At 57.8% G+C, this 24,963-nt stretch overlaps 1 protein-coding gene across 5 annotated transcripts in view; it reads left to right on the forward strand.

Moving 5' to 3' along the window:
- The window catches only part of CASKIN2 (CASK interacting protein 2), a 648,645-nt gene that overhangs the window by 609,637 nt on the left and 14,045 nt on the right, over nt 1–24,963 (forward strand). For 2 of the 5 annotated variants that reach the window (XM_030962077.1, XM_030962081.1), the window contains exons 1-2: nt 5,154–5,416; nt 7,531–8,237. In XM_030962077.1, the coding sequence (XP_030817937.1) occupies nt 8,144–8,237 (94 nt within the window). In that variant the 5' untranslated portion in view covers nt 5,154–5,416; nt 7,531–8,143. Of the gene's footprint in view, nt 1–5,153; nt 5,417–7,530; nt 8,238–24,963 lie in introns of those variants that run through there. The other 3 variants (XM_030962079.1, XM_030962082.1, XM_030962078.1) reach the window with 2 other exon arrangements.

The raw sequence follows: 24,963 nt of genomic DNA on the forward strand, positions 1-24,963 counted from the left end.
CCCAGCCCTGGCCATGGCTCTGCAGAATCCCTTGTGAAATGCTCTTTTCTGGTGTGAGATCCTGTTCCAGCTGTGAACAGGAATACAGTTCCAGTGTGAACTGTGCCACTTGGGACATCATGGATTTGAAGAGTGGTGTCTTGGAAGCAAAGCAAAATGTTTTCAGGCAACATGAAAAAATGTTCTTCATCTGCTTCGTACTGGCATTGGAAGGACCAGCAGTAAGAACAACCCCAAATCCTTATCTTCCAAAGGGGGAGAAGTTCAGGCCTGAGGAAGCAGAGGGAAATGCCCTGGAAAGTTATGAACTGTGCCTGTGCACAAATGTCACGCCCCAGGATGTGGATTTCCAGCACAGCCACCCTGCAGCAGCAGCTCAGGAGCAGCTCGGGGTATTCCCGGCGGGCAGCCCCAGCCCCGATCCCTTGGAGCGATGCCGGTGGCCCACGCGCTCCCTGCTGCACGGCAGCTGGAGGTTGCAATATCCACTGACAGCCAACGAGTTGTGGTTTTTGGATGATTAATGACACCTCCCTCCTCATGGGAGCCATTCAGCCTCCACGCAGCTGGATGATAACGGAGCCAGAGCGAAATTTGGGTGTTTCCAGGGAATAAGGTCCACACGCTGTGAATGCGGAGCTACAGTTGTGAGTTGGTTTATTCCCCCCTCATCAATCCTAGAAGGGGGCTCGGTTTCTGCAGGTAAATGTGCCTGACCTTCATTTCCAGGATGGATACAAGTGGGTGGGTGGAATCCAAGAGGTTTGTTAACAGACATTTTCTTTCCCCCCTCTGCCTTAAGTGCAAAGCGCAAATGACATCAAAGCAACAGAAAGTCTAATCCCATTTTGAATCAGTGCAAGCACATGCAGCGAATGTTAAACAGGGAATCCGGCTGCAAAAAAAGGGAGGATTATCTTTAATTTCCTGAGTAAGGGACTAAGCAAGGGAGACAGAGAGAAAAGAAAGGCACAAGACCAGAAAGAAGTGACTGTCAGCGCAGGGAGGCTGGAGGGGGACAAGAAGAGGAAGGCAGGGCGAGGAGGACAGTGCGAGCAGCAGCTCACGTGTACCTGGAGGGTGAGTCCAGCGGGAGCCAGGAGCTGGCATGTGGGAAGGAGCCCCGTGCCAGCACCTGCCCAAGTTCCCACAGGGATTCAGGGGAAGGATTTGGGTTTGCTGTGCCAGGGCAGGGGCTGGTGCAGGCTGTAACTCCTGGCTTGCATGTCTTCCAGCCAGGGCTGAGGAGTTGCTTTTCAAGGGAGCTCAGAGCTGGACTGCCAGCAAGGTGTTGGTGACCTGATTACTTTTGTGAGGGGAAACTATTTGTTGCAAAAGGTACTACCAGAGCAGAGCTTCCTAAACCACCAAGCCCTGCTACCTGCCTGAGAGCTGACTCTGGGTGGGTTTCTGTAGCTCTTTGCCACCAGCAGGTCCCACCAGCTCTGCTAAGGGCAGGCACTGCTGCATTTCACACTAAGGCTGATGTTCACTTTCACAGGGCATGAGTTCATGGAGCTGTGTCCAAGTTCTGGCTTGGGTCTGGGATGTATCCTGGCATTGAAGCCCTCCTGGTGGCAGTGGCCAGCTGCAGGCAGCAGCTGTGCAGCTGTGCTGTGGCGTGGCAGGAGGTGTCTGGGGCCAAACCAGCCCAAAGCTCTGTCTGCCAGAGCCTGGTCCCTGGGAGGGAGCTGTGATCCTCTTCCTCCTCCTTGTGGGCAGTGCATTTCTCTCTTGATCAAGCTTCCTAATTCATCTCCTTGGACTGCTTCCAGCAGCAGCTCTTGCCAGGAGGGTGTGTAAGAGGCAGTGGAGTAAATACCTACGTAAGCACCTTTGTGTGCAGATCTCTGCCCTGCTCTCACTTTGCCCTTCACACTGGTGCCTGCGAGGTGGAGTGCTGAGCAGGGTGGGAAATGCCTGGCCTGGATGAAATGTGGGAGGAGATGGATCCCTGCACAGGAAAGGCTCCCTGGGGACCGGATGTGACTTCTGAGGATCAGGAATGAGACTGAGACTTGCTGGGCTGCTAAAGGACACGAGCAAAGCCCAGCAGTGGGGCACCCATCACCCCTCAGTGCTCAGGGAGCCAGGTGATGTGTGAATAAATGTCAGGAGCTGCAGGAAGGGCTCCTGTGGGTGGCTTTAAATCTGGGCAATAACCTGCTTTCTGGTGTGGCCTGATTTGGTGCAGGAGAGGCCCTTCCTTGCCCTGCTTCATCCTCAGCCTGCACCCTCCTCCCTGCAGGACAGATCCTGTGGTCCAACACCCTCTGCCTGGTGGGGCGCCTGCAGGAGCCAGATACCCTGTGGTCCCCTGAACGGGAGGTTTGGAAGGCTTCTGCACACCCATCCAGGGAATCAACCCTTGCCATGGGCATCAAACTGCCATTGCTCCCTTATCTGAGATGCAGCCCTGGGATTGCAGCAAGGCCTGGGGTCAAGATGGGCACACTTTTAAAAACCAGCACTCTTTTTAAAAAGGAAAAGAGAAAGAGAAGCCTGAGCTACTGCTGAAAGGGGAGAAGTGTATTTCCATCCAGCTGGTTCATAACATACTTTAAATGTTTTGGATGTCTGGTATGGGCCTTTGCAGACCTCCTGCCCATTCAGTGAGGATGAAATGGCCATGAACTTCCAAGTTTGGTTTTCATGGGTGAGATTTGGGACTGGGAGTCTTGCACCCCAAAATTTGGAGCCATGTTTGTCACAGCCTCACCCGGAGCCAGCGCTGGCCATGAAGCAGCTGTGGATACCACTGTGTGTATTGCTTCTGCAGTGTGGCTGCTTCCATGCCGGGCAGCAAATGCACAGCTTTGAGTGTTTTACCCCATCTCAAAATAATGCCAGAGTAGAGAGGAAGGGTTTGCATAGCTGCAGGGGCTGTGAGACAAGCCAGGATGAGCTGCAGCCACCCAAGACATGGGCTAACCTAATAAAACTGCTTCGAGTTGTTGCATTGAATTCGAAAAAACCCCAACGACCTCCTTCCCAGTACTTTACAAGGACACGATCGCCGTAGCAGGGACCTCTAGATGGCAACATCGACCTGAGGAGCTGCAAGCAGGAACCGGGGCCCCGCAGAACTGAGCGGCCCTACCCGGCTGGAGCCCCAGGCCCCTCACAAAGTGAGAGACACAAGTCAGTGCTGCCTTGGGCACCTTTCTGCAGAGGCTGAGGGCAGAGCTGGCCACACAACTGTGCCTGCACCTTGAAACCCCCTAGACTCTAAAACATCTTGTACTGGTGCGTAGAAGGGGGTAAATTGTTAAAGGACTTCCTCTGCAGTGAAAACTCAATCGGTGCTGTCAGCACCTGCAGGCACAGGGGAATGTCATGGGGGGGTCTGTCAGCTCTGCAAGGTGGGCACGGCTGAAGCCACTGGCAGCTCTTTGTACTGGTGTCACCAACCAGCTGTTCAACCTTCAAGGGTGGCTGGAAAACTGGGATTCATGGGGGGAAATGGGGGCTGCTGCCTGCTCCTCCCAGCTGCACTCCCTGCAGGCAGGGCCATAGAGGGAAGGCACTGGTGCAGTGTCAGGACTGCCAATATGTGGTTAAATGTTTGAGGCTGCACTACAAATTGTTGATTTCTAGTAAACCCCTCCAATGACACCCTCCATTCAAAAGGCTTGTGTGACACCAGAGATTAAAGTTTGAATTACCCAGCTTTACCCACACAAGTGTGGCTGCAGCAGCACAGCCTTTGGCTGGGGATGTCAGGGTGCTGTGCCCTTACTGTGGTGTAACAGCGTGTGCTGAAGGTCACTGGGGTGTAAAAGTCCTTCCCCTGCCTGAAATGGGACACACATTTTGTACCAAACAGGACCTGGGCTCCTCTTTTGCAAAGTGGGTTTACTCTGTGCTCAGGGAGCTGCAAAGCTTAATTAAGATCCTTAGAAGGACCAAAGGTGCCATATAAATTCAGAGGATTATTATAAATGTCACTGCGCTTTACAAGCTCTGGAAAAACTCAGAGGAGGAATAACAAGACCTTTCACTTCACAGCCCTTTCTAGCAGGGCTACTTAGAGCTTCGTGCTTCAGCATAGCAGCCATAAAGTGTTGACATTTATAATTAGATGTGCATAATAATCTCTTTATTCCCGAGCTGAAAAGACAGGGTGTGTCTGGAGATGTCAGTCCCTCCTCCTTGCCAAGGATCCCCCTCATTGGGGTTGCTCATGAAACCATCATTTGGTGAAATGTCTCGGGGGCCTGGTTTGAAGAGGCGTGGGATTGTTGCAACTCCCCCAGGGAGCCGTGGGCTGGCCATTTAGCGAATAAAACCAAAGCCTCCGTGTGTTTTTAATCTGATTAGTTGATGATAATCCAGTGGTATCATGCAACAAAAACTGTCCAGCTTTATTAGGCAATCTCTCGTTTTAAAATAACTGTGCTCGAGGGAGCACTTGCCTCTGCTGCTTCTGCTGAAGATTGGCAGAAATGGGTGATTTTTGGTGGTTTTAGTGCTTTGTGAGAATAGGATTAATTTGGGGCTTGGACAGCTGGGGATCGGTTGGTTTGGTCCCATGGGTGCCATCAGTGGCACGATGCAGCCCCTCCGCCAAAGGGGCTGGGGGTGGAGCGGGCAAAGGGCTGAGGGGGAGGGCTGGTTCCCAGAGCACCGTGTTGCTCCTGGATCGATGATGGGGATCTGTCTCCGAGGCCCGTCCTGTAGCACCGGACCAAGCCCGGATCAAGCATGAGGTCGGTCCCGTACGATGCCAGTCCCAGACCACCGGCTCGGAGCTGGATTGAGGAGGATGGAGGATTCCCAAGGGAGCCGGTCGCGAACCACTGGCTCGGTCCTGGATCGAGAATGGGGAATCTCCGACCAGCTCGGTCCCGAACCCCGCCTGTCCCGGAGCAGCGGGTCGGTCGCGTACCACGCCGGTCCCGCTCGCCATCGCCGGTCCAGCCGGACCCCGTTCAAAGGGAGCCGATGCCCGGGAGCCCGGGGCAGCCCCGACCGGGGGCGGAGCGGTGCCGGTGCGGCGGGATGGGCGGCCCGGCCCCTGCCCCGCTCGACGCCGCATCACGGTGAGTGACAGCCGCCCCGGCCCGGCCCCGCCGCACAACCCGCCGGGCTTTTCCAATCAGGCCGGGCCGGGGAGGGATTTCCTGCCGGGACGGGGCCGGCCCGAGCGGGACTTTGCCGAGTGCCGCGCCGCCTGCGAGCCGGGACCCGCGGCTGCGCTCCGGTACCGGCCCCGCTCCCGCCCCGCGCGGCTCGGGAAGTTGCGGCCGGGCCGGGCCGGGCCGGCTCGGCACTGCTCGGTGCGCGGGCGGCTCCGGAGCGGCTCCGCACGGCGCGGGCGTCTCCGCTCCGGTGCCGTCGGTTCGCTCCGGCGCGGTTCGGTTCGCCCGAGCGCCGTTCGGTTCGCCCCGGTGCGGCGGGCTGGGAGCGCCGCCAGGTGAGTGGGGCCGGCGGAGCAACTCGCCCCAGGAGCCGCGGAACAACTCGCCTCGGTGGGGGCAGAAATCCCCCCGAGCGCGCCCGGAGGAAGGAGCCGCCCCGCGCGGGGGTCTCGGGGCGGGGGAGGCGGAGGCGCGGCCGGGCGGGCAGCGAGGGGGGCCCGGGCGCGCCCGCGGAGGGGCTGGAGCCTCCCGGGGGAACCGCGCTGCCCCCACCGCCCCTCGGGACCCGGCCGGGTGCCTGCAGCTCCTTTGCATCTTTCCTCTGCCACTTACGTAACTGGTTTGGGTTTGTTTGGGGTTTTTTCCCTCTTTTCTCCCTCCTTTTTCCCCCCGGCGCTGCCGTTGGCTGCGGGAATGTTTGGGATACTTTGGTTCTCCAGGTGGATTCCTGGGCTGGAGGCTCAGCTCTGCTCGTGTGGGAGGGATGTTTTGCTGTTGCTTTTCCAGCTTTGAGCGTTTCTCGAACTTTATCTTCGCTGCTCCTCTCTGGGGAGGCTGAGGAGGTGCAGGTCGGCATCGGGAGCTCTCGGTCCCTCCGAGTTGCCCGCTGAGCCCCGCGTGTTCCGGGAGCCGAGGCAGCAGCACCGGGGCTGTTTTCCAAGAGAGCGGGCAGACTTTTCAAATACAAAGTCGTCTCACCGCCTCACGTTCGCTTCTTGTGAGCGCTCTTGAGGAGCAGCGCAGAGTTGGGTGCAGTGCACAGGGTTAAACGAAATAGTTCTGAAGACGGTGCGACACAGGAGGTTTCGGGAGGGGATTTGTTTGCAGCGAGAGGTTAGTGTGAGTCAAGTGGCTGAAACTTTGTTGTAAGGTAGATAAGCTTGTGCAGGTGCCCCAGGACGAGGGGAGATGGCAGCTGACCCCGAGGGGAACCAGCTTCAGTGCCCAGAGATTCATCAGCTAAATGAGCTGGGGGTGGGGGGAGAAGCCCCCCAGCCTGGTGAGGGAATCACACACTCCCTTGTTCCAGAAGCCAATGCAGTACCTGAGGATCATCTTTTTGTCTGCCCTGTGCTGCTGCACCCTGGGGAGTGCAGGAACACGGGGAAGCCGTGAGGGGTCCATGTTTATGTGGAGCTGCAGCTCCCGGCTGAGCAATGCCATGGGATTCTCCTTCTGATTTTGCCCCCACCCCAACAGGACCTGTCATTGTTGCCTTGTCTCGCCTGTGATTTCCATGCTCTGAACAGTGACCTCGATTGCTTGGAGGAAGCAACACCCGCTGTTACATAAACTGTGGAGGGCGAGCGCTCTAGGAAGGGAGACTCCACCGAGCCATCAGCTCGTTCTGATCCCTTCTGGATGGGCAGAGGGGAAGCTGTGGGGTGATCTGGCAATAGCCTCGCAGCTGGCACGGTGTGTGCTCCCTGCTCTCCTGCACGCACGCTCCTCCCCGGTGTCGGAGCAGCCTGCCAGATGCATGGCCCTGAACTAGGAGGGATTTTCTTGCCACACAGTTTGGGCAGCCCGGCTGCACTGTGGGAGCACAGGCTGGGACATGTGAACTGCTTCTGCAGGACCCCATGCCCTCTCCTGGGTACCCTGGCTGGCCAGGGTATGGCTTTGATCTTATTCTGAGCACAGTTTTGCTGAATTACACACAGCTCCTCACTGGGGCCAGAGAGAGCTCCTGAACTGGTGAAGAAGTGTCTTGGGTCCCAGGGCATGGAGCGTCCTGGGAAGTTTGGAGGGTGAGGGTTTATCCTTGCACGGGAGGAGGAGAGTGCGAGGCAGGCTGACCCACTCCCATGGGCTGCAGAGAGCTTTGGCTAAACCTTCCCAGCTCCATTCCTTGTGTGCTGCCACCAGGAAAGGAGAGGGGGAGACGTCGTGTGCCCCAAGCCCCGTGTGCTGCCCTCAGGGAGGACGTGCTGTGTCTGGCCCCGGGAGGGCAGGGAAGGAGCTGTGTCCTGTCCCGCTCCGGGGGCAGCACCCTCGGGAGGTTTCCTCCACAGGTTCTTCCCTCTCCATTTAGCGTAAGGATGAGCCAAGTGCCTCCAGGACTAAATATAGTCAAAGTATTCGTTCTTCAGCACGGATACAAAAGCTGTCGCGACGGAGCCGGGAGGTAAATGGCCTTTGGGGGCTGACTGTGCTCTTCCCTCCGCAGGTCCCGGGCTGCCGTGCCGGGGCTCGGCCGTGCACGGGGCTCCCCAGCGTGCCTGCAGTGCTGTCACCGAGAGGAATGCCAAAGCGAAGGGGCTAATGAGCACCAGAGAGGGAGGATCTATAACTTCCAGATGGCAACGAGCCCGTAATCCCTTTGGGATGAATTAGGCACTCGTCAACGCAGCAGAGCCTGCTGAAGGGAGCAAAACACACCACCTCTGGCTCCAGGAGTGCTGTGAGAGGCTGAGGGCATCCCAATGCTGCCAGCGCTGGACACCCTGCCCCGAGCTGCCTGGCTTTGTCTCACGGAGCTCTTGTGCTGCTGGGAGCCTGTCCCTGAGCACTGAAGTAATTTTTGTTTTAACTGATTGCATGTTCTCCAACCAAACCCCATCTGGGTCCTGCTCCTCCTGATGCAGAAGGGGACTTCTGCCCTTAACAGAAAGACTTCTTCCTTCTGGTTTTTATGCCCTGTGGGATTGTAAAGTGTCTTTCTTCTTGGATTTCATCTCTCATCAAAGTGTGTTTTGAGGAATTAGGGGCTTATTCCCATGGCTTTATAAACCTCTGGGATCTGAGGGTTTCTGCGTTGCTGCTGCTCCCACCTGCCTGCGATGGGGCGCGAGCAGGAGCTGATCCAGGCTGTGAAGAACGGGGACGTACCTGGAGTGCAGAAGCTGGTGGCCAAGATCAAGGCGTCCAAGAGCAGTGAGTACCTGGGCAGAGAGCCATGAGCTCCCTCCCCCTGGCTGGGCACTCCTGCCAGTCCCGGGGTGTGAGTCTCAGTGCTGGCCAAGCTGGGGTGCAAGTGCTGGCTCTGACCCCCGGCACATGAGTTATGCTGCGGCCGGAGGCGGGAGCACAAGCACAGCCCGTGCGGATGAATGACTGGGCTGTAAGCAATCCTACAGCTGAGCTGGGGTTCCCCTTGGGCTCGGGGCCAGGGGCCCTGCAGTGTGAGCCACTGAGCAGTTATGGGTGAAGGGAAGCAGCCGTGGCAGGGGGAAGTGAGCCGCTTTGGGGGGGACACTGCTACAAAGGGTCTTTAGCGGTTGCTGCTCACTCCCAGCCGTATTTATCTTGTGAAAAATTATCATCCCAGCCAGTCGACTGGAACCAATCGTCAAGCCTTGAATTTCAGTCTGGTAATGTTTAACCCTTCAGCAGGGCTGTTTTCTTGCTTGTGCTCTCGGAAAGGTCAGCAGCAAGCAGAGCTTGGAGTGAACAGAGGGTTCGGGGGTGTCCCCAAGGGCACTGGCGTCCTGCAGATGCTGCACAGCATCTGGAGGAGATAGGGAGGGTGGAAAGGTGGATGAGATCGTGGCCACTGCCACAGAGCCTGTGTATAGAGCTGAGCTCCTGGTCATTTCTCCTGACAGACCAAGAGAAGGAAACTGGGAAAAGTAAATAAAAGGGCTCTCGATGCCATGTCTGGCTGGGGGAAGGTGCACCCTGGCTGCCCGGGCTGTGGGAGTGTGGATACCTCTGCCAAGGCTGCTCATCGTGGGGGGTCTCATGGGGGTGGGTGGGAAAGCTGAAGGGGACTAAGCTGTCCGGAGGAGGGAGAGAGGAAACTCAGGCAGGAGAAGGCTTCTTAGGAGCAGCTCAGAGCGGAGAGACTGGCACGAAGAAACCCGAGTTAGTCTGAGGATTATAAATGTGAGGAGGCGGTCAGCTCCCCTGGGTCATCTACTGGAAAGCTTTGACTGGGCCAGAACTTTGCAAATCTCAACTGCTGGGCTTTCAGAAGGGCTGGGAACCACCTCCTCCCCAGAACAGGGGCATCTGGTGCCCCTTCCCTGGATGAAGGTACTGGGTGCCATTGCCTCTACTGCTCAGGGACTGTGCCTGTACAGGGTCCCTGAGCTGAACAAGAGCAGTCTGCCCGTGTGGATGGGTTGAAGGACACCCCCAAGGCAATAAATAATGTCAGGACATGAGTGTCCTGCTGGCTGACGCAGCCCCGTGCCCTAATCTGGTGTCCCATGGCCAGGCAGTGTGTGCAGGCTGGGGTGCTCATGGCTTTCCTCCTCTTGCACACCCAGAGGGGTGAAGTCACACTTGTTTTCTCCTGTACCCTCGAGTGACTCTCTCACAGTTCAATCCTGTCTGTTTTCTCTCTGGAGTCTTCCCCTCCCTGCAGCCGTGGGGCACCCATGTGAACATGTGTGTTTAACTCCCCCGCTGCAGCGGCATCAGCAGCTCCCTCGGCTTATTTTCATTTTATTCCTTTATAAGGAGGGGCCAAAAACCCCTGACCCCTCCAAGGCCACTGCTGCAAGCCCTCAGTGGGGCTCCTGTGCTTGACCTGCTGTGGGGCTTGCCTGGTGCTAGAGGCTCATCCCTGGCATGGAGGGCACCACTGCTCCCCGTCCCTTATGGTTCCCTTTCCCTCTTCTCACCGATGCCATGTGAGCCAAGCATTTGCTGCCTTTGCTGCTCATTAAAGTGCCTTTTCCATATGACAGGCTGAGATGCTGATTTTTATTTTTTTTTATTATATATTTTTTTGAATCCCTCTAAGAGTCCTTCTGCTGTCTCAGTGGATTGGGAGCTCGATCGCTGTGATCAGCCCTCTGGGGCTTCCTGTGCCTAAAAAAGTCACCGCACGTAAGCAAAATCCAAGCGCCAGTCCCGGCAGCGGGAACTTCAGGGACGCGTTTAATATTCTCCGTGCGCAGCCTCCTCCCCGCGCAAGCGCTGCCGCACAAGTGGGTCACAGCACCTCTCATTCCGAGGTGCTGGGGCGGGCAGGGACAAGATTTTTGGGGGCAGGAGCCAGGAGGGAAAGGGCAGGCAAGGGCAGCTGTCCTGCCTGCGGGAAGGGGACATCGGCGCGACGCCGTGGTCACTCCTGCAGCCAGGGAGGGGGTTCTGGTCTAGGAGAGCCAGGCTGCTCCTGCCGGGCCAGCCGTGCTTTGCTGAGGCTCCCTGGCAATGGAAACATCCCGCTTTTTATTTTCCTTCTCCCTCTCCCCTCCCCTCTGCCTCGGGAGCGTTGCAGAGTTTAATTGAAATTGTTAAACGACCCATCACGGCTTTGGCCTCTCTCCCCCGCGATCAATCATGTCCCTGGGCGGCTGCCCTCGCCAACAATGCACCAGTTGGCCCGGCCAGGGCCAGCACCGAGGGGTTGGGGCTCCCGGGGGAGGTGAGAGGCAGAGCCCCTCTGGCCAGGCCCCTCAGCCCCTCTGCCCCTCTGGGGCAACAGCTTCTGGAGCTGGACAGTGCCCGGCAAAGTTTGGGTGTCCCCATCCCTGAGTGCAGGATCCAGGGACAGGGGATGGGGGGATGCCAGGGTGATGCTGGGAGAGGGGGAGCCCCTGTGATAGTGGGGGCTGGAGGAGCTGTGAAAGGCGATGGGAGCTGGACTCACTGTTTGCCTTCCTCAAGGGAGTGGTGAAGGTTTTTGTTTAAACGTATGCAAAGTACAAAGAAAGGGCAGCAGCTGAGCAAACTGGTGTGAAACTCTCAAGGACAGGGAGCAAAGCTCTGCTGAGGTTCACCTGCTGCCTGGAGGAGGTTCGGTCAGCCACTTGCCCCATTTCACCAGCTATGTTGGTGCTTTGCAAACCTTAGATATTAAGGACTGGGGTGGGCTCATGGGACATGGCTGTGTTTGGGTCATGACCTAGCAAGTTGTTAAATGCAAGCTGGTCTTGGCTTTATCTCCAGGCCTGTGTTGGAGCCTCTCACCACTGCACCCCAGCAGCACAAAGCATGTTAAGGTTTTCTCAAGAACTGTGCCAGCCCTCAGATGCTGCTGCCACCATCCAGTTTGGCAGGAGAAGGGCGATGTTGCTCCACGTGCTGTGAGACTGTAGCAGGCAGATGTGGGATAAATCGCTCCTTCTCTCCCCCTTGAATTTCCTCCTAATCCCTAGTAGCTGTATCAGCTTAAGCCTCAAAGCGTGAGGTTTAATATCTCTCCTGTGATTTGTTAGCCGTTGCCACCGGCGCTCTGTGTCCCTGTCCTCTGCAGAAACATCCGCCCTCCTTTTATGACCTGCTGGGATTTCTGCTTCTCCCAACACCAGCAGGTCTGTAGTTGTTTGGGGGAGAAGTTGCTCCTTTTTTGCAATCTGTTAGTTATTTTGTAATAGTGTTGGATGTGCCTTTGTGCCTGGCAGCACCCCCCCTTACAGAGGAGGACTATCCTCCTCTTAGCTGCTGCTACTGAGCAAGGCTTGTCCCAAACCCTCAGGTACTCCAGGTGCTATTCCTGGTGTGGCTGGAGAGCAAAGCTCAGACTGGCCTTGGGCAGGATCTTTATCGTGTCAGGCTCTGTTACACCCGATGGCTTTCCCTGGTGGCAGCGGTGCAGGGGTGCCTGGGCACCTTTCCTGCTCCACTCCTGCCCTGGGCAGTGCAGGCGGCTGGACCCAGCTCTGCCACCGAGCACAAGTGTGGCTCTGGCCACATCCCCTGAAGCCCAAGTTTCGAGGACGAGTTCCCAAAGCGTCCTTGGCTGTGTCCTCCCGTCCTCTCCCCGCACGCTGTAGGTCTGACGGGCTGGACCGGCTCCGCAGCCGCGCTCCGACTTGGAAAGGCCGTGGGCACGCCTGCAGAGAGACGCTGAGAAACTCTGCCGAAACGGGCAAAACTCCCTCTTCCTCCGGGACTGAGCCAGGAGCGGGGCGAGGCCCCGTGCCCGGGGAGCCGGGCTGGCGGTGGCCTCGTGCTGGGGACCCCGCCACCCCAGAGCGTGCCCAGACCTGCTCCTGAACCAGCCTGTGGTGGGTGGGTGGTGGGAGCGGGAGAAAAGAGCCTTCAAAGGCTCTGGAGAGTGCGGCAGCCACGAGGCTGGATGGTGGTGGGGCTGCAGCTCCATGGAAAGGTGGGGGTCAATCCTTTCTTCCTCCTCCTGTGGCTCCTGACCTTCCTGGAAAGGGGGTCTCCTCTGATAGCCTGATGTTTGCTGGGTGGGTTTTCCCATCCTGGCGTTCCCACCTCTCTAGCTGGGAAGGAAAAGCCCCACACAGGCAGCGGAAGGAGTGAAGGGATAGTTGGTTTTCAAAGCTGGGCTCCAACGGGTGTTGTGTTTGGAAAGGGGCCCAGCTGCCACTGGAGCGCCCGGAGCCAGGGAAAGAGTCACAGTGCCAGTGCAGGAGATAAGGCATGAGGAAACAGCATCATACAGGGAGATGGAGGAGCCTGTGCTGGGCATCAGCTGGCCCAGCCCCTGCCCCTCTGCCCCCCATTTCCCTGTGTTCACAGCTCCACATCTCCTCCTGTCCCAGGTCTGTATTTCTGTCCCCAGCCTTTGGATGCTCATTGGCACCAAAGGGCAGCCTGTGGTCCCTGCTGTCAGCCTGGGCCACTGCAGCTGACTTTTTCTTATCTTTGTGAAAGAGTAGGGGGAAAACCAGGTTAACCCTTCTGGGGGAGGGGATGAATGTGGAGACTTTTGAGTCTGCTCCAGGCCATGCTGCCATCATTTGGAGATGGCCCGACAGCACTGGGGTATGCCAGGGAATCTGGGATCTCCTGGAAATGTGGAGGTCCCTTAGGCCCATGGATGGAGCCAGGCTGGCAGCCATCCCCAGTGTCACAGGCAGGAGGCTGAGGTATGGGACAGGAGGGGAATTTCCATCCCTTGGGCATTTCCTGGTGACTCAGTCCAGACCAGGGGGCTCAGCTGTCCCTCCCCAAAGGCTGCAGAGGCCATTTTGGCTGTCTGACCCAGAAACACACGATAATTCAGATGACGACAGCTTGAAGGCAGATAGGGAGGGCAGCCCCAGCCCTGGGACACTGTGTGCCCGGCTGCCAGCAGCACACGGGCACAGTAACCAGGACAGTGCTCCCCAGGGTGCAGAGAAGGGGACGTGGCAAGGACACTGCCAGCACTGGCATTCCCTCCTCTGGCTTGGCTGGTTCCAGGAGGGAACTGGTGGACCACAAAAATGACCAGCATCACTTCTGCCACCTCTCTGTCAGGATCCCAGTGCCACAAAGAGGTTTTTCTGGGAAGGTGGGAGGTGAATTGTTGGATCCCAGTGGCGATGGACCGTGTGTAAGATGGTTTCCTGCTGGAAATGGATGCTTCCACCAGCATTGCTCCGGCAAGAGTTAAAAGCGGGGTTGGACGCCGTGCGTGTATGTGTGCATGCACGCGCCCTGCTTTGTTTTTAAAAGCGCCTCGGCTGTCCTGGATCCCCGCCAGACCCGGGGCCTGCCGCTGGCAAAAACTCCGGCAAAGGAGTATGAAAGGGGCAAGAAACTAAATAACAATAAACCACGGTTTTTTTTTCTGGCTGCTCTAGCAAGTGAGAGGGTGGGGAGGAGCTGCGAGCATTCTGGCTCCCCCTAAATCCTATCCTGGCTTCCCTAAAAAATCGTGCCCGGGATGGAGAGGGAGGGATCTGTTTGAACCTTGGGGCTGTAACATCACCCAAGCCTTGCCGAGGTGTCATGGTGAGTCACAGACCTGTCTGGAGATGCCCAAACTGCTTGGAAATGGCTCTGTTGGTATGATCTCTACCCTCCCAGGGAAGGAAGGGCTAGATACTCTGGCCCATCCCTCGCTCCTGCGGGATGCTGCCCAGGGTAGGTGCACAGCCACCCCGAGCCGTTTGCAACCCCAGGGAGAAAGGCCAGAGCTGCAAGGGAGCAGGGCTGCCTGCGATGGTGAGATAAGGGAGCAGGGAGAACCTGCGTGAGGCAGGCGTGCGGCTCCTGCAGCATCCCAGGCCTGGTGCAACACGTCCGGCTGTGCTTCCGCCAAGCCCTGCCAGCGCCGCTCCCCGCGGGCCCAGCCAAGGCTGCGCAGGGAGCATGTGGCCCCCAGCACTGATGCCGTGCCCAGACCCCTGCCCCGTCCTCCCTGGTGCCATCCCAGGAGCTGGGTCTGGCTCAGCCACCTGAGGTGGGTGGCTCTGCTGGGAGGGGTGAAAACTCCTGGGATTTCGTAATGCTGGGCACGGCTGGTTGTGTAAGGCCCTGTCTGCTTGGAAAGGAGTTGGCGAGCACGGCAAGGGCATCTGGTGCCTGTCACTGAGGTGTCCCCAGCAGTGAGGCTGGCTCAGGCTCTGCCACCCACTCTGCAGGTGACTCTTGCACCCACAGAGCATCTATCCTAGTGCTGCCTGCCTCACTCTCCCCCTCCAGCAGCCCTTTGTGGAGCATTGCCTTGTTTCTTTGCCAGGACAGGCGTGGATAAGCCTGAAGGGGGTTTCCAGCTGGAGGTGGACTGGATACAAATAGCAGTATGGAGACTGGGGACTGGGAGCCCCACCGACCTTCCCCTTCCATGGGTGTCCTGTCTCCCTGGGCAGGACACTCGAGTCACAGCCTGTGCAGCCCCTCAGGGGCCTGGGATGTGTCCCTACCATGGCAAGGCCACATGAGAACCACTGGCCTCAGTGGCCTCCAAAGGGGGCCAGAGTCCTCCCTGGTGGCTAATCATTGCCTACACAGGGAACACAAGGACACAGTCAGTCTGGCCAGCAGTGTGGGGTCCAGCACAGCCATGGTCCAGGGATTGCTTTGGGCTGCAGCCCAGGCTGCTCTGATTGGTCTGAAGCAGCTCTGGTTTGGTTTTGTGGGGCTGACACAGATGGGAAGGGCTTCATGAGCCCTCCTGGCTTCCCTGAACCAGTACCTGCTAATCCTGCTGGCTTAAAAAGAAGGGAGACACTCCTTAGAGGGAAGGAGGCTCCTGCACAGAATGAGGTGCTGCCTCTGACCCTGCTCTGTGTCTCCAAACCTCAAGAGCTACTTAAGCAATGGGAGAGCCCTGAGTTTCCTGCTCAAGAGTGTTAAGGTGCAGGCAACTCCCTGTCTTGGAGCATCTGTTCCACTGGTTATATTTAGCAGCACATGGATATCCTGGAGCTGCTTCTCTGTTCCTTTCAACCCAAACCTGGTGTGGATAAGTAGGTGTCCAGCTCCCAGTCCCGAAAGTCATGACTCTGTCCCACTGCAGCCTGCTCCAAATGCCTGTGGCTTTGTGAGACTGAATTCACACCAGGTAAGAAGTCCTGGATGAACATCTCCCAGGAACAGTGCAGGTGGGTGCCTCTTCTCAGCCCCAGTTGAGTACAGCCCAGACCCTGGAACAGGGACCAGCATGTGGCCATCAGCCCCCTGTACCCACACGTGTTGCTGGCTACGTTTGCAAAAACAGTACCTTGTTTTCCAGGAAGGGACGAGGCTTCCAGGGCCTTCCAGGGGTAGTTGGCTCTCCCGGTGCTTTCCCAGAAGGATTGCCACTGCTCAGAAAGCCGTTCCCTGCCAAGCCTGGGGATGGAGCAACCTGCCATGGTCTCATGGCCAGGGTAGGGGGCAATGGATGCCACAGGAGTGGTAGCACAGAGCAAGAAGTGGTGCCTTTTCCTACAAAAAGGAGCAGATGGAGGCAGGAGGGTCCCATATTTCCCTGTGCTCCTCCACTTTCTCCCTACACCCACCCGGGATGCTGCGGGGCAGCAGGTGGGGTTTCAGGGCTTGCTCCCACGTCCTGCCTGCGCCGCCAAGTCGGGCTTGCCGGGGCCGTTCCTGACACGCACCCGCCGTGCTGGGAAGGCGTAAACAGATCAGGTTCCCGGCAGGGGTCCAGGGAGCAGGCAGGCCTTGGCTTGTGTCCCACCACTGCTCCGTCGGGATGGGGTGTGGGGAGCGCCCGGGCAGGGCTGGGGTGGAGGGGGCTGACCTGGCAGAGGGGTCCCTGCAGGAAGCTGGGCACAACATTGGTCTGACAAGGAGCCAAGGATGTTGCCTCTGCCTCTGTTTACCTCTGGTGCTGAGGTGGGCCTGTTCTTTGGGGGGTGGGAGGTTGATGTACTGCCCCCAAACCCCTTCCTGATCCCTTTATGGGGAGCTGCTGACCAGAGCTCAGCCCAGGGACTGGGGGTCCTCAGATCCAGCTCCTTTTCTATTGGAGTTGTATTGTGGTGCCTCAGATCCTGCTCCTTGTTTTCTATTGGAGTTGTATTGTGGTGCCTCAGATCCTGCTCCTTCTTTTCTATTGGAGTTGTATTGTCATGCCTTTGACCTTGCTGTAACTAACTCAGCCCTTGTCCCTTCCAAGGTATATGGGGGATGGGGCTGTTCCGTGTTGCCTTTGTCCCCAGCTGGTCCCCAAGCAGCTGCTGCCCGGCTCTGGCGTCCGGGCTGGGCAATGGGAGGAACCTGCTGCCCTCCCTGCCGGCCCTGGAGCAGCTGGGATGAGGGGAGGGGGTCAGGAACGCAGTGCCCAGAATAACTCAGCAGTCACCAAGGGCCCCAAAGGGATGGGAAGGTGGGTGTGGGTCCTGGGACGGGTTCCTGCTTCCAGAACAGGGTGATGCCTCTCCCCAGGACACAGACTGTCCCTAACTGCTAAGTGATTGCTGCTTCCATGTGGGGACATGCAGGGTGGTGCAGGACATCCTGGTCATGTAGCTGTCATGTCCCTCTCCTGTCAGCTGCATATGGAACCCCACTGTAGATCAGGATCCCAGGCACATCCTTCACTGCCACAGCTGCATGAAAATATCCCAATCCAGCTAAGGCAGTTGGCAAGATTTTGGCGATGGCTTCTCCCACTTTGGAATGGTCCAGCCCGAAACGCAGGTGGGCAGTTGGAGGGTCTGGTCCATCTGGGAAAGAGCTTTCACTCTGGGCATGGACAACACCATGCCATGGGATGCTATTGAAAGGACAACACTTTTCCCCGCCTTGGGAGGGAAAGGAGAGTGGCAATGGGACCATCTCTTTCAGGCTGCTTGCCCCAGGCTGGAGAGAGCTTGGCCTGTGCCTGCTAGTGATGGACCCATCCCTCTCCCATTCCCACTTGCCAGCAGCACGGAGCAGCCAGTCAGTTCTCACGAGTTTTGGTAGGTGACCTTTGCACAGGGAATGGGAACAGCAAAGTGCCCTGTGTGCCCTCACCATAAGGGATTTGGAGAAGGATCCCTCCCGTCCACCATGGCTTGGGAGCTGAGTGGCCACTGCTGAGTGAGATCCTTACACTCTTTCCCAATGCAGATGCCACAAATGGCTGCAGCACCATGGAATCTGCAGGAGCAGTCACCCATCCAGCATCTCTTGAGACTGGCAGGAACCAGAGGCCACGTTTTGGCTCTGTCCCAGAGGAAAGGAGACATTTTGCTGAAGCTGCTGAAATCCAGGCTGCAGTTCAGAGGAAGCTGGACAGTGCAGGCATCACTTGCTGGAAGGAAGCTTTAGGAAGCTGAGTCCCTTATTTCAGCTTGGCAATAGAGAATATAGTCAGCAGCCGCCCAGAAGTGGAAATCCTTGGTTCTTAGAAAAACCCAGTCCCCAGGCAGCATCTGCCACAGCCTGCTGTCCCTGCACAGCCCAGGCTGTGACTGTCCCAGGGGACCCCGCCGGCACGTCCCTGAGCAGGGCTGGCGGCAGCACCGGCTCGCGGGGTCAGAGTTGAGGAAAGGCATCCGCAAGGTATTTTTAACTGTGTGACTCCAAACTGGCCGCCAGCAGCCGTCTGAGGTTAGTCCCAGGCTGCCGACAGCTGATTGCCCACGGACTGCTGGCAAGAGGGGGGAGTTTTGAGTAAAATTCAGTTCCCAGCCGTGTGGCAGCCTTGGGAAGGAGTGGCGGCACTTGAACCATCGACCTTCTGGGTGACCTCGAGCGAACAGCTTCACCTCCCGCTGCCTCCCCTCCCATCCTGTGTGTGCCTTGCCCAGATTAGCGCAGCCAGGGTGGGGACAGCCGCTCCGTCCGCCCTGGCAGCGCCTGCTCCAGGTGCACGGCACCTTCCCTGGGGCCAAAGGAGGAGGATGTCACAGCATTTCCAGCCTCCGCATCGCTGTGTGCTTTGAGTACTGGCTCCACCGGCTGGAGCAGCTCCTGGGTGCCAAGCTGCCATGTGCGGGCACGGGGCTGGCGCTGATGGTGACATGGTGCCATAGGGCTCTGGCAGCCCAGTCCTCCAGCCTCAGCCTTGCCCTGCTTCCCCTGGAAGCTGCAGGGTTGCTGCAACCTCCAAGCAATGTAGGGGCGGGATCTTTGTTTCACTCCCTTGAGCCCACAGGGTTTTGTTGGCCACTCTTGGCTGCTCTAATTTTTATCTGGGGCTCATTGTTAGAACCATAAAATAAATAGGTACGTGCTGCTCTGGAGCGTCAAACCCCTCCAGGTGTAGGTGGGTTGCTGGGTTGCTGCGTCCCTGCTCGCCCTCCCTAATTAACTGTTGCTCAGCTAATCCAGACTTACTGACCTGCCCTAATCTTCCCATGTAAGGCCAGCCCTTCGCTGCTGCCTCCTGTCGCTCATCTCTCACTGTGAGCCTCTCTCATGTTCACAGCCCTGGATATGTGATGGATGATGGTACCCCAGAAAGCAACAGAATACACGGTGGGAGATGGTACCCTGGGAAGCAGCATCCCCCCACACAGGGCTGCCGAGGTTGCTTTCCTGGCCAGCAGGTCCCTCTGTGCCCACGCTCACACTGCTCCTCTCACCGTCCCCCCACATCCTGCTTCCCTTCTTTCTTCCTCCCATTGACCTGCTGCCGGTTGGATTATTTCTCCCCAGATGCTGCAATCTGTATTTTTCCCAGGTTGAATCTGCCTGGGTTTGTTCTTCTAATCTCGCTAAGTCCTTTTTGTGTTATTTCTGCCCTTGTCAATCTGTAGCACATCCACCACAGATTATGTTAATGCACCATTTACTGGGTATGGCATTAATGACAACACTGAGTGTCTGTAGGTGCAGCCCCTTTGCCAGGGTATCTGGGATAGCCCTTCCTTGGCTTCCAGGCAACCAGGAGCTGGACATGAGCTGAGGTGCATTGTTAATGAGCATTGTTAATGAGCTGATGCTCTGCTGGTCCCATGTCCCATAGCCCAGGCGTGCCTGCTGCAGGTTCAGGCAGTGCTGGCACTTGGCCGCTGGCCCCCACCGCTATCGGCCCATCTCTTCCCGCTCAGGAGGCGTCCTGTCCTTTCGGAAGGATGGGGGAAATGGAAAAGGCTCCACCTCTTCCCTGGGCAAATACAGCTCCTCTGAGTTCATATCCTGGAGAGCGGAATAGCCAGGTCCCAGCAGGGACGGTGACTTCACCTCCCGGTAACGCGTTTCCCCGGCCAGCTGGGAAAGGAGCCCTTGTATCTGTGAAGGAGCCGCCTGGCTTCCCCCACCCGAAGCCTTTCCCAGCTGTTTCCATCCTGGATGGGGCTGGGGGATGCAATTTCAGCTCTGTGGGGAAGGGGTGTTACCATTTCTCCCAGCCAGGGGAGCTGGGCTGGGCTGCATCACTTTGGGGTAGGGAGCCACTACAAACCCACAAATTATTGTGGAGAAGGGGAGCAAGCACCATCCATCTCACCCCATCTGAAATCCTTCTGGGGGGCTGAAAGTCATGGCAGGATCATGTGTTTGACTTTTTGAAAGAGGTGAATCCAGCCCCAAAGGATTCCTGTGATGCTCTTTTCCCTCCTTGGCATTTGTCCCCTCTGTCCCCTGTGGCCATCAAACCTTGGGGTCGAGAGCTGAGAGCTGCACCTTCTTCCCAGCTGTGTGGATGGAGACAGGGTTTCCGATTCTGCTTTTCCTTTCATTGTTCTGGGAGCCTTCACTTTGAACAAACTGCCTGTTTTTTCCTGCTTTGCTTGTGAGGGGAAGCAGCAGGGGGGAATTGGGGGTTTGGATGGGGGTCCTGGAGTAGCAGGGCTGGGGGTCAGTGATCAATGTCTGTGCTGTGTGGGGATGCTGCCCAATGTCTCACCTGTTGCCAGCCTCTTAAAAAACCTTATAAGTTTGATTTACCCTGAAAAAAATATTCCCAGACTTCTCTAAAGAAGGAAAAAGGCTCCCAGTTGACTCCATGGTCCTGTTGCCCTATCCCTCTCTGCCTGTGGTGAGCCTCTAGCCCAGCCCAGGATGGAAGGCAGATCCCTGGACCTCTCAAACTCCTCTGCCTTTGCCATCACTCACCTTCACCATCATCCACCATCAGATCTGAACATGCTGCAGGACAGTATTGCTTAGAGAAGGAGATGAGGGAGGCCAAGCTGCCAGAGGAGACTCAGACGTGCCATCAGCAGAGACAAGTTGGTGACAGGAACAACTTGTGCTCTGTGTGGCTGTAAGCCCTAAGATTTGGGGCTCCAGCCAGGGGTAAATGGTGATTTGTGTTGAGGTTAGAAATGAGCATTAGGTGCAGGGATACTCACAGCACAGGGGTGCTGTGTCCAGCCTCAGGATGCTGTGAGAAGCTGCCCAGAGCTCAGCTCCTGGAAGGTTATTGCACTTGGTGGGATTATTCCAGGCTGCTGAAACCAGGAGCAGGACTTGGTGTGACAGCCATCCTGCAGCCTGTGCAGTGTCAGAGCAGGCAGAGTCCTGGTCTGGTCCAGGGTTTGGTAGGTTTCTCAAGGAGTGAAAATGCCAATTACTCTTGAGGGGTTGCCAGATGTTGGTGTAGGGACAGTAAAGGGCTCCCAGCTGCTCTCATGTCAATGCCATTTGCTCTCTGCTGATGGGATTCCACCTCCTTGATTGCAGCCTCCCCATCTCTGCCAGTTAACCCAGTGGCTTTGCCCCAGTCACACCAACCCCAAAGTGCCTGGCTTGGCAAGGGGCCTGTTTGTCTGCGTTGGTGGGGAGCCCATCCTCAGTGATGCTGCAGAGCCTCAAACCCGGCACAGGCTCTTTGCGGGCAGGAAGGCACCCCTGGCCTTTGGACACCTGTGGCATTTGGACAGCCATGGCATTTGGGCACAGGGATGGGTGCTCAGCCAGGTTTCACAGGCAGCAGCATCTTAGCAGCCAAATTCACCAACCATCACCACAGGGGAATTAGGGGAGCCCCTGTCTGGGGAGCTAGGCACAGCACTGGGCTCAGTGTTTGGGGTGCAGCTGGTGGCTGTAGTAGAGAGCTAGGGTCAGGAGCCCTTGGCTCTCGCCCAGCCTCTGTTCTGAGCTGGCTGGGCAGCTTTGGTTGAGTTTCTTAACACCTCTGTGGCTGAGCTTCTTAACACCTCTGTGGCTGAGCTCCTTCCCTATCGAGGTGGGTGAATCTTCTGAACGTATTGGGAAACTGCTCCTGAAGTCACCAGTCTGCTGGGAGGCTGCACCGGGAGGAGCCGGCTGTGGGTGGCCGCAGCGGACGTGCCTGTGGACAGAGAGGTGACAGGGAAGGGTGATTCCTGCGGAAGAGGGATGGACATCACCTCTTTGGGTCTTGATTTTGGCCAAGATGGTGAGTCTATCCTGAGCCCTGGCATGAACTCATCATGTGCCGAGGCAGGGCCACCCTGGGCCATCACAGGGCAGGTTGGGTGAAGCTGTCACCTCCTGCCACCTCCGCCTCCAGCTCCAGAGGCTGCCACCACCATCGGAGACGGCTGCTGCTCTGCGGGATAGCAGCTGATTAGCTCCTCCAGCTGGTTTATTGGCTTACTGGTGACAGTCCCCAGGTGGATTTAATTTTCCCAAGAGGGTATGTGCATGTATTTGATGTGTTCAATGCACACTGTCCCTCTCCCACTGCCCAGGGAAGCAGAATGGTGTTCCTGCAATGCCCTTGCAGGGCTTTCCAGCATGCAGGGGACTCGTAGCAGGCAGTGTAGGGGGCGCTCAGGACTGGATGTTCAGGGATGCTCATGGTACAGGGACACTCAGGGTTGATGCTGTGGCTGGCAGCACAGGGATGTTCATGACACTGGACATGCTCAGACCTGCAGCACAGGGAGGCTCATGACACAGGAGTACTTGCAGCCAGCAGTGTGGGGATGTGATTTCCCAGGACAAGGGGATGGCATGAGAGTCTGTGACACAGGACCAGCAGAAAGGGTTGTTTTTCTGGCAAGAAGGTGGATCTCCAGTTACAGATTTGTGTGTTGTCCTGGACAGCAACAAAGCCTTGCAAGTGGTGGAGCTCTGCTGTGGCTGCCCTGGGTGGACAAATCCAGCAGGGGGTCACAGCACAAAAAACCTCTCCTGTGTGAGAGCCAGGGCAGGAGCATCCAAAGGGCAGGACTCCACAGGATATTTGGGCATTTCCTTCCCCAGCCAAACCCAGGCGAGCACGTGTCACGGCTTCCCAAGGAGCACTTCGGAGGGATTGTGTCGGTCTCCAAGAGCTCGGGGTGAAGCTCACGGGTGTCCCTGCAGGACCGAGCTCTCCGTTGGAGGGCAGCGGCTGACTCAGGGTGCCCGGTCCGCTGGCACGGGGCTGCTGGGCCGGCCGAGGGCACGCCTGGCTCCACGCAGCCGGCACAGCCGGCGCCAGGCGAGTGCCTCGGGGGGGTAAATACGGGTTTGTGCCGGGCCGGCTGCCAGCGCGGCGGGTGAGGTGCCCGCCCCGGCCGGCCGCTCCCCGAGTGCCCCCCGCACCGCACGAGGAGCCCAGCCCAGCCTGGCATCCCCGCCATGGGAGGGCAGCCCGCGGGGAAACCGAGGCACAGGCCAAGGGGGCTGCTTGGGAAGGCGCCGTGCGGGGCTGTGCCTCGGTGGGGATCCAGAGGCCAAGGGCCGGAGCCAGGCCGTGCCAGGGTTGAGGGTCCCGGCCCCGTCTGGTGCTGGGCGGCCGCGCTGCCTTCGCCACGGCCGGCGGCCGGCCCGACATTTGTAAGCAATTTGCCGGAGCGTTCCGGAGGTGCTTCCCGCTGCCGCTTGGCAGCCAGACGCCGCACAGAAGCTCTTCGGCTCCCTCGAGGCCTCGCTCAGGCCCGGCCCTGCGCTGCGGAGCCTCGTCCTGTCCGGGCAGGCGCCGGGGACGCGGCGGGCCGGGGCGGAGCGGGCGGGGAGCCGGCGGGACCCCTCACGGGGGTCGTGCTGGGGAGCAGGGCCGGGCGGGGGGAACCCGCGGCTGGAGTTAACCCTTGGGGTGCACCAAGCTGGGCTTTTTCCCTGGAAATAAATAACTCCTTCAGAGTGTCTTGTATTTCAGCGCTGGGTCCGTGTTCTGGGCTCATTCTCCCAGGTTTGAGTGTGCTCTGGTGGGGAATGGGGGTTGCAGATCAGGCCTGAGAGTGCCCCTGCCCCCGTGCAAACCCAGCAGGGGTGATGATGTGGCTGGGAGGGATCTGGCCACACCATCCCAGTGCTGTAGCTGATTAACCCTGCAGCCCTTTCCCAGCCCAGCTCTGCAGCCCCTTGGCCAAAGCTGAACAGGCCAGACTGGGAGGGCTGTGGGATTGGGAACAGCTTGGCCCAGCCTCTGCTGAGCTCCCGAACATCTGTGTGGAAAAGGATGGGTAGCCTGGGCACCAGCGGGGAGAGAAGGGGCTGAAGAAATGTGGGGAAAACCTGGGGAATTGGTCAAAAGGAGCACATGGATGGAATGAAGAGGGGGAATGCAGGGAAATGTCCCATAAGCTGCCTTCCTGTCACCAGGTCCCTGGAGTATAAGGCCGTGCAGCAGGATGGCATTGGTGGAGATCTCAGCTGCCTGGCTGTGCTCTGCTTTCCCACCATTCCCCTCCTTTCCCATGCCTTTATGCTGGGGTGCCAAGACACTTTCCCACCCACACTTCACCTTCCAGCCTTGCTGCAAACCCTCCAGCTCTCCAAGCAGTGATTTACCCAGCTGCAAACCAGGGATGTTTTCCCTCTCTGCCCAAGGTGGATCCAAGCATGTAGGAAGATCCCCAAAGGGAATGCTGCTCCTGGCTCTGCTGTTGGTGACCTGAGGCTTTCTCAGCCACCCACACCGTGTCCGTGTGGTCCTGCCCTGGGTCCTGGCCTGGCTGGGCTGCTGGAGCAGGGAACGAATTTGAGGAATGTTGCTCAGGGAGATGTGGATGCTGACAGCTGCCTGGGACACCCACCATGTCCTGGGACATCCCAGCCCTGCTCACTGGACCACACTGGCCAGCTCAGTCCCCTTGAAGGTGGGGTTAGGGGTAGGATTTTTGGGTGAGCTCTCCTTCTTCAAATAGTGGGCATTGCTCAACTCCAGGACCAGCCCCCAGGGGCTGTGGGATGTTTCTGCCTCTTTTGGAGGTGCTGGTGCTCATTGGGCATCTCCGTCCAGCCTGTCTCTTTTCCCAGCATTGCACTCCCAGTGGTCATCATTGAGGGTCTGCCCCTCCTGCCCTGAGTAAGGACCCCTCTTCCTCCTCTTCTTTCTCCTCCCCTTCCCGACCCTTTTCCAGTGGCAGTTTTCAGCTGCAGATGGTGGGACCATTCCCAGTGGTTATGGTTCTCTAGGACTCGGATCAGAAGTGGCCAGTTTACAAGTGAACTGTTACTTTTTCCTGACTGCTGAGGTCAAGGGAAGCGACTTGTCCTTGATGAAGACCCCAGATCCTGAGTTCTTAGGGCTGGCAGGGGGAAGTGGGAGCTCTGCTGAGTGATGGCTTTGGGAGCCAGTTCCTTTGGGAAGGTCTGTTGGGTTGGTGGCTGAGGCTCAAAGACAAACAGTCCCTGGAAGAGGTAATTAGGGTGATCCTGTCCTGATCCCCTCAGCTGTGGTGAGGAGTCACGAGTCCTTCACCAGCAGCCACTCCAAGCTCATTTT

This window comes from Camarhynchus parvulus, chromosome 18, assembly GCF_901933205.1.
Source record: "Camarhynchus parvulus chromosome 18, STF_HiC, whole genome shotgun sequence".
Taxonomy (NCBI): domain Eukaryota; kingdom Metazoa; phylum Chordata; class Aves; order Passeriformes; family Thraupidae; genus Camarhynchus; species Camarhynchus parvulus.